The 8,699-nt window shown below is 50.9% G+C and overlaps 1 protein-coding gene across 1 annotated transcript; it reads right to left on the bottom strand.

Moving 5' to 3' along the window:
* Positions 1-211: 211 nt before the first annotated feature.
* On the bottom strand, positions 212-8,296 carry MROH2A (maestro heat like repeat family member 2A; the record flags this gene model as incomplete). Its single annotated transcript, XM_081241767.1, has 8 exons — positions 212-374; positions 882-947; positions 1,208-1,406; positions 1,925-2,056; positions 2,750-2,881; positions 6,857-7,038; positions 7,271-7,366; positions 8,221-8,296. The coding sequence occupies 8 exons, from the start codon at positions 8,294-8,296 to the stop codon at positions 265-267; spliced, it is 993 nt and encodes a 330-aa protein (XP_081097893.1). The 3' UTR covers positions 212-264.
* Positions 8,297-8,699: the final 403 nt, after the last annotated feature.

Genomic DNA, 8,699 nt, shown 5'->3' with positions numbered 1-8,699 from the left:
TGCACACACTCGGGGGAAGCGGGAATGAAGCTCCCCTTTGCTCCACTGTCCTGGCTCTGGGGCGACATCACCTTACAGTCAGGAATCTGCTTTCCAAATGGCAAGGGAGGTTTATTTCAATGGGAGGAAAGAAAGGGACACTGATTATTTAAGAACAATGCTTTTCTTACAAGCTAAATTAAAAGTGGTTTGCATCGCTGTGGTGGGGTTGGCACGCTGGGGAGAGGCAGGTACATTCTGTATTCAGACCACCTAGGAAATTCCTTAGGGTGAAACCAAAAGCCAGTGATGACTACAGGTATCCAAGATTTTGAGAGTCTCCAGGGATGCCTTCCGGACCCCAGGATCCGAGTCCAGCTGTAGCTCCTGGAGAGCTGAGAGCGAGCTTAATCAGGAGAGGATGGGGACCCTCGAGGCCAGGCCGGCGCCCTCCGCCTGCCCTGGGCAGTGTGTGCTGATGAAAGCCCTGCCTGGGGAGCTGACTGCGGGGCGAGGGGCTCACAGGGGCTGTGGACTTGGTGGCAGGTGCAGCCATGTCTCCACACACATCTCCCATCTCTGGGGGCTTCCGTTACTTCAACAGGGACAGAAAGACCACCCACAGGACCCAACTGCTGTGTGGATCAGCCAAAGGAATCAGGGCAAGTTATTTCATCAATGTGTGTGGCAGGGAGGGGGCAGAAAGCACAGGGAGCCATCAGAGCTGTCTTGCTGGAAAGCCCACTGAACGTTCCGTTCATCCACCCCTCTGTGCCCTGGCTACACCCCTACCCCCAAAGACAACCAGGTTCAGCTGCCTCTCCCTTCAGGCGGTTTCCCTAAGCTCCCAAATGAGCTTAGTGGACTCATTTTTGACTCATACTTGAGTCTCCATTACTTACAATTCCGTAATGTAGGAAAGTCCAGCTTTTTCAGGTAACGTGCAGACATCTGCTTCATAATGATTCCTGAAATGATAGCCAGGAAATATTCATCACATGGATATTGAGTCAGTGAGAGATGTGGTTTCACCTTATGAGGGTCCCTGTTGAGGGTTTAGTTGAGGATGATTAGTTGAGAATAGGGCATGTAGGAAGCTCCTTGGGACACACAGACAGGGACTTCCACCTGAACCCAGGTCCCAACACCTGTCCCCCTGCTCCAGGTCTGGGTCTGACCTGATGGCCTTCAAGTTCCCTCCTGCATCAGGAAACACTTGCCTGCTCACTTGCCAGGTTACATGCAGCGATTCTGATCCTTGACAAGTTACTTTTAACATAGGTCATTGTTTCTAGCAAGAAGCTGTAGAGAACAGCAGGCTTTTTCTGAGTCTGCAAAAAACAAGTGGCACCCAGAGCCGTGGAGGATGAGATCCTGGAGACCAGCTGCTCACAAAGAGAAGTCCCATCTGTCTGAGGCTGAAGCGTCTGCCCAGAGAGGGCAAGTGCACATATCAAAGTCACACAGCACATTAGTAGCTGAGCAACTTAAGGACTTTCAGTCTTCAGTTACTCTTCTCTGACCCAGAGAGATTACATTTGCCCACAACCTGCACTGTCCAATATGGTAGCCACTGACCACACACGGTCCTTCAGCACCTGAAATGTGGCTAGTCTGAATTAAGTGTAAAGTGCCTCCTATATATTGAAGACACTACCCCAAAAAGGTAAACTATGACATTTATAATTTTATATTGATTGCATATTGAAATGATGATGATTTGGATCTACTGGGTTAAATAAAATCTACTATTAAATTTGGTTTCACCTCTTTTCACATTTTTCAACAGAAATCTTAAAAATGGGTACGTGGTTTGCATTCTCTTTCTGCTGGACAGAGCTGGTCTCAACACCTCACGTCCAGAAGGTGAGCGCAAGGTCACAGGATGAAGCCCCAAGCCCCCGGGGGCCACCTCCCATGGGGCCATCCCCCTCAGCTTCCTCACCAAGACAGAGCACAGGGTTATCTGGAAACTGGTCATGTCCTTGGGGGCAACAGCATCACTTTGGTCCGAGGAGCTCTCCAGGGCCTTCCAGCCCCAGAAGTGCACACACTGAAACATGGTAGCCACACAGGCCTAGAGGGACACAGGACAGGACAGCAGGGGAGGTGTCAGGCAGACACAGGGGGTTCACAAAAGGGGTGGGGCTGCCAGGACTGGCATTCCATCAGTAAACTTGAGGGCGACCCCCAAAAGCCTCAGGGAGCCAAAGAAGGGCAGGCTGGTGGGCCCTGGGAGGATGCCTGGGACCCAAGCCCACCAGCCCATGTCACGCCTGTGTGGATAGTTACTAAAACCCCTTGGGAGCAGGTGCAGCCACACTCGCCCCCTCAGCCATTAGCCAGCACCTTGGTGCCCTCAGCAGCCCCACCGGGGACCTGCCCCTCCAGCAGACTAGGGGTCAGGGGCCTGGCTGCGATTGCCAGGATGGGAGTGAGTTTCCTCATGCCAGGGTGATGATGACAAATTCTTCGGCGAGGTGGAGGGGTCTGAGGCAGTGCTGCAGCTCATACATGACCAAACTGAAGTGGTTTCGGGACAGGGCCACCAGGGTGTCGCTGGCCACCTCTGCCCTCACGTAGCCCTCCAACCTCCAGGGGACGGGAGAGGGATGTGTGGCGTCACCACCTGCTCCAGCCCTGCTGGGCTCCCTTGGGCTTGCTCAGCGTACTCCTGCCCCAGGAGGTAACCGGACAAGGGCCTCGGGCATCCCAGGCCGCACCTACCAAGGCCCAGCCCCTGGGTCGGTGGGCGGCAGGGCTCTACTACCTGCAGCATCTCCCTCATCTCCGTGGAGGCGATGGTGACCAGCCTCTGGACACAGCACTCCTCCAGCTCCCCCTCCTGCTGGAGGACCTCCTGCAGGACGCTGTAGATGTTGACTTCGCTCTGAGTGGAAATCTGGGGAACGAGTATGGCTGGTGGGAAGGTCCTGGACGGGGTAGTGGAGGCTGGGAGGGACCCGGCCCTGCCAGAGCACACAAATTCACCACGTTCTCCCTCCTACTGGTCCTCCTCCCAAACAGTGTGAGATTATGATTTATAATAAGAAATTTATATTTGGTCTTCATCCAGTTTCTGGCACAGAGCCCCTAAAATCTTTGGAATTTCCTAAGTGATGAGAGTGACAAAGGTGTCTTTTGTTATATTGAGATGATCTTTGGTCCAATCCTAAGGATGGGGACTGGTTGGCAGGAGAACCAATCATCTGATTCGATGATTGGAACTTTCATTCCCACCCACTTGACCTCTGGGGAGAAGAGAGGAGCTGGAAGTGGAATCAATCCCCAATGGCCAGTGATTTCATCAACCAGGCCTAGATAACGAAGCCTCCATAAAAACCCCAAAGGACAAGGTTCAGAGAGATTCTAGACTGGTGAACAAATAGAGATTTGGCAGGAGTGGCGTGCCCAGAGAAACTTCGCGCCCTTTCCCAAACCCTCGCCCTATGTGTGTCTCTTCCATCTGGTTAGTCCTGAGTTATATCCTGTTAAAATAAACTAGTATCTAGTAGGTAAAATGTTTCTCTGAGTTCTGTGAGCCACTCTCATAAATTAATTGAACCCAAGGAGGAGGTCATGGGAACCTCCAAACTATAGCCAGTTGGCCAAACTTACGATTGGGGTGGGGGTGGGGTCGTCTTATGGGACTGAGCCCTTAACCTCTGGGATCTGACACTATCTCCAGGTAGACAGTGTCAGAATTGAGTTAAATTGTAGCACACCTAGCTGGTGTCAGAGAATTATTTGGTGGTGGGGGGAACACCCACACATTGGATTTGGATGCAGAATTATCAATGCCTCATCTGGTAGATGACCCCACCATCCTGAAACCGCCTAGGACTCTGACCCCAATTCCACCATCTCTCACGCCGCCCGCTCCCTTCCTCCCATCAGGCTCATCCAACTGGCCCTGTCAGTGTGGCCTGCAAACCTGTCCTCTCTTCGCTGTTTTCAGCCCAGCATACTCAGCTAGGCAGATGTCAAGTGGTCAGCACACAGGGTCCTCCACAGATTTGGCACTGACCCTCTTGCAAGTCCAAGAGGACATCATCTATTTTGCTTCTTAGATAGCTCTTGTCAGAAGGGTGGACTCCTCTCCACGGGGGCTGTTACCTGCAAAACGCTCTGGGAAGATGGCCCCCTCCCCTGGCTGGTAAGGAGGTCACTTACCAACAGTCAAGACCTTAGCAAACTGGGGACCTCAAGAGGAGAGGAAGTCAATGAAATTTATACGTTATATGAATGACATCCAGTACAGAGAGCCTTGGCCTTTGTTCCTAGTCTCGATACAGCAAGTAATAGAGGCTTGTGAACTCCAGTGAGAGATTCCTCCTGAAAACTGGACCGAAGAGAACCGTGTGGCCTTCGCTGCCTAGTCCGATGGCCTTTGTTTTCTCAACCTCTTCATTTTTTTTTTTTTTACTGTCCCCTAAGGAGCCTTCTTAAGCGTTTTTTCCTAATTGCCCCCCACCATGAAAATGTAATACCACAGATATTATATAGCTGAGTATACATATCTGTGCTTTGTACATCAAAAACTAAAATATCCTTCACACACACCAACCCCCGACCCCACTGCCGCAAGAACCAATTTTACCTGCTTTGGAGCAGTATCACCCCATTGAGAATTCACGCTCTAGATTTTCAAGGCAAACTCAAGGAAGCCTAGATGTGTAGCTAACACTGTTGCTGCAGATATGTAAACAGCCAGGCAAATTATAATAAGCCCAGCCTAATTTCTGCGATCAAAATTAATCTTTGGAGAATATTTATGGGCGCAAGAGAAAAATTGTCAAAGACTTGGAAAGTGGCATAAAACTGGCACTGGGTGGCCTCCCAGAGGCGGGCTTGGTGCTGTCTGGCTGCCCCTGCAGGATCATCCGGCCTGTGGGAGTGTGTGCCTTTGATCGCCTGTGATCGTCTAGGCTAAGCTACGTCTCCACAGAGACAGAAGGTAAGTTCTAGGAAACTGATGCTGCAAGTGATTCCTGTTCGTGACAACGTAAAGGAATTTTGTCTGCTATAGAATGTAAATCTCTATAAGTAAGATTGTCATTTTAACAGATTTTAACATCTTACTGGTTCCTTCACTAATTAAAGAATAACTAGGGCCTCCCTGGTGGCGCAGTGGTTAAGAATCCGCCTGCCATTGCAGGGGACATGGGTTCGAGCCCTGGTCCGGGAAGATCCCACATGCCATGAAGCAACTAGGCCCGTGGGCCACAACTACGGAGCTTGTACTCTAGAGCCGGTGAGCCACAACTACTGAGCCCTTGTGCCGCAACTGCTGAAGCTCACGCGCCTAGAGCCTGTGCTCCGCAACAAGAGAAGCCACCTCAGTGAGAAGCCCGCGCGCCACAATGAAGAGTAGCCCCCACTCGCCTCAACTTGAGAAAGCCCGCGCACAGCAACAAAGACCCAACACAGCCAAAAATAAATAAATAAAATAAAAATTAAAAAAAAAAAATAACTAAAATCTTTTAACACAGGTCAAGTTACAAAATATGCCTACTTGTTTATCATCTGTTTATTGCCACTGATCATTTATCATGGCCTGGGTATTAACTGTGGTTTTTAAAATTTTTCTATATTTCCTGATGCTTTGACTTCTTGGGGCCTTGTGGGTCCTGGGGAGACTGCCCAAGGTTAGTCAATTCCTAGAGATGGCAAACAACTCACCCACTCACGAGCAAGCTTGTCAAATACAAGCAAGCAATCCAGAGTCCACGTACTGGCCACCTCTTCTATCAGGCTCTCACGCTCTGGACCACTATACACCTGCTCTAATCACCCCAGGGCCAGGGACCAGACGACTCAGGGCGGCCCCTACACCCCAGACCTCACTGAAATTATCCGCACTAGCCAATCCGACGTCTGCTCATCCTGCCTCGCCGGATCTTCCCCTACAGAAGCCACAGTAAACACTCCTGCGTACATTTCCCCCTTTTGTTCCCTCTGCCTCCCGCCCGACCCTGCTTCTTTCTTGTGGGCCTGCATGGCATGGCGTGCTCCTGCCTCTTGGGATCTGTGAGTAACAGACCATCTTTTCAAGGGCAATCATCTCCTGAGCTGTTGGTCTCACTATACCTGAATAATAATAAAACCTACGTTTTAAAAGACTTTTGCCTCTGCTCCTGGACCCCGACCTCCCTCAAGGCTACCACGTACCTTCTTTCTATAAAATAAAGCTTGCTATTAAGAATTCCTATAAGGACCTGCTCTGCTACCCACTCTCAAAAGCTCAAGGTTAGTCTAAACTTCAACAGCTCTCCAAGTGTGGTCCCCAGACCAGCAGCAGCGTCACCTGGGACCTTGCTAGAAATGCTGATTCTTGGGCTGCACCCCATACCTACTGAATCAGAAACTCTCACGATGGGCCCCAGAAATCTGAAGTTTTAACAAGTCCTCAGGGGATACGGATGCTCTGGTCCAAACTCTACCCTGTCGTACAAAGCCCACCATGATCTCGGTTACATTTTCCATCACTCCCATCAGCATCCACTACCCCAGCCTCTGCCCCAGTAAACAGCCTGCCCACTGGCCAAGCACCCCTGCACCCTGCATCTGGTGTGTCTCTGTTCCCCCACATCTACCTGCTTCACGCCTGCTCAACATCTTTGTAACTCAGCTCACCTGCTCTAGAACGGTGACTCCCAAACCCACTGTGTCAGAATACCAAGGAGCTTTGAAAACCTGTGAGTGGCCCAGGCCCCACTTGGGCCTCAAGGGCTGAGACCCTCATAGTCTTGCCATTGTCTGTACCCCATCACCTAGCCTGCATCCACAGCAATCAGTATATGTGTGCTGAGCAGTGGACGGACGTGCAAACAGGTGGCCAGGCTCAGAGGAGTGGCTGAGGGGGAGGATGTCTTACCTCCAGTACCTGCAGGCAACGGATGAGAGCGTCCATCACCACAGAGGGCTCAGTGGCGGCCTTCTCCCTGATGATCACTGAGGCCAGCATCTTCCGCATGTCAGGACCTGCCCCAGCAGCGTCCGTTTTGGTTGACTCGCTGTCCATGATGTTGAGGAGGTTTGTGACTTGCTGGAAGGTACCTGAGACAAAGGTGGCACAGGTGTGATGCCGAGATGACCATGACAGGGCTTGTTCCTTGTGCTCTGGTCTCCCTGATACTTGCACAGCTCTAGCTCTACCTGGGGCATGATTGGGCAGGGACCTGCCTATCCACTGTACAGATGGAGAAACTGAGATCTTGACCAGGACTTGCCCTCCAGGAGTTAGTGGCCGAAATGAGGCAAGAGTGCAGGGAGGGGGTGACTTTCTTACCACTGTCGTCTGGTTCCAGAGGTTCCAGGTCCTCTGTCTCCTCTGACACGTCCTCATTTGACTCTGTTGATGCTTCTGCCATCTCTTCCTCAAGCTCTTTTGAGATAATAAGATTTGTAAAATACTTGGTGTGTCATCCCACCATAAGACGACCCCCCATGAGTCACACCCTGCATAACCCCCTTCCCTAGAGTGTGGGAGGAACCCGTGACTTGGTTGGACCCATATTCTAGCCAATAGAATATGGCAAAAGTGATGGGAACCTCCCATCATGTGATCACTGCCATGATTACATTACGTCATATAAGACTCCATCTTAGCAGACTGGAGAGAGATTCTCATGCTGGCCTTGAAAAGTAAACAGTGGTGATATAAACTGCCTATGGAGGGGGCTATATCACAAGGAACTGAGGGCCTCAGTCCTACAACTACAAGGAACTGGATTCTGCCAACAGCCACACGAGCTTGGAAGAGGACCAAGCTCCAGAAAGGACGCAGCCCAGACAACATCTTGAGTGCAGCCTTTGAAACCCTAAATAAATGACCCCGCTAAGCCAAGCCTAGACTCCTGACCACGCAAACTGTGGCATAATAAACAGGTGTTATTTTAAGCCATTACATTTAGGTAATTTGTCACACAGTGATTGATAGCTACACTTGGTTAGGAACGGCCTTTCCTCCCTCTTTTCTGGACACTGAAGACTAATGATTAATGAGAAATCCCCCTCAGCAGGTCTCATCGCTCCTCTCAAGGGGCTCTCTGAACATCAGCAGCTTCTCAACGGCTGACAAACATCAACACAGACGTCAACACAGAGGCTTAAGAGCTCCCGGATCCTTTTTCCTCCTGTCCCAAGTTCCTCAAACTCCATCCCAGGGCCCTTCACCATCCTGTGCTCCCTTCCTCCTGGGAATCCTTTAAGGAACAAGTCTGGGACCTAAATACTGACCTTTTCTCAGAGTTCTCTCCTGGATGGAACAAAAATACACCACAAGAAAAAGCTCCGTTCTCTGCCTGATACACATCAATGGTAATGTGGACAATGGCAGGTTGGGTTGACAAAGGAGTGAGACCTTCGGGCTCCTCAGTCGTAACTCAGACAGGGAACAGGTTCCCTGACAGGGTGGGAGGGTTTCACTAGAATCATCACCGTTGGGTCCCAGACCCTTGGAACTCTCAGATCCAACTGTCTCCCTGAGCTCTGTGAACCCAGGGCTTTGAGGAGTGCACAGGGCCCTGGGATTTCAAAAACCCACATTATTTTGCTAATCAACATTTCTGTCACCCACATGTGGGGTGAGGTATGGTGGCCTGTTTGGGGAAAGGAAATGGAGGGGGGGATTCACAGCCAAGTCCCCTGGGGACATAGTCATAGGAGCCCAAGGTGGGGAGGTGTGATCCGGGCAGCTGGAGGAGAAGGGGGTGACA

This window comes from Mesoplodon bidens (genome assembly GCF_964165515.1).
Source record: "Mesoplodon bidens genome assembly, chromosome: 8".
NCBI classification, from domain to species: domain Eukaryota; kingdom Metazoa; phylum Chordata; class Mammalia; order Artiodactyla; family Ziphiidae; genus Mesoplodon; species Mesoplodon bidens.
This window is presented reverse-complemented; position numbering and strand designations above follow the sequence as displayed.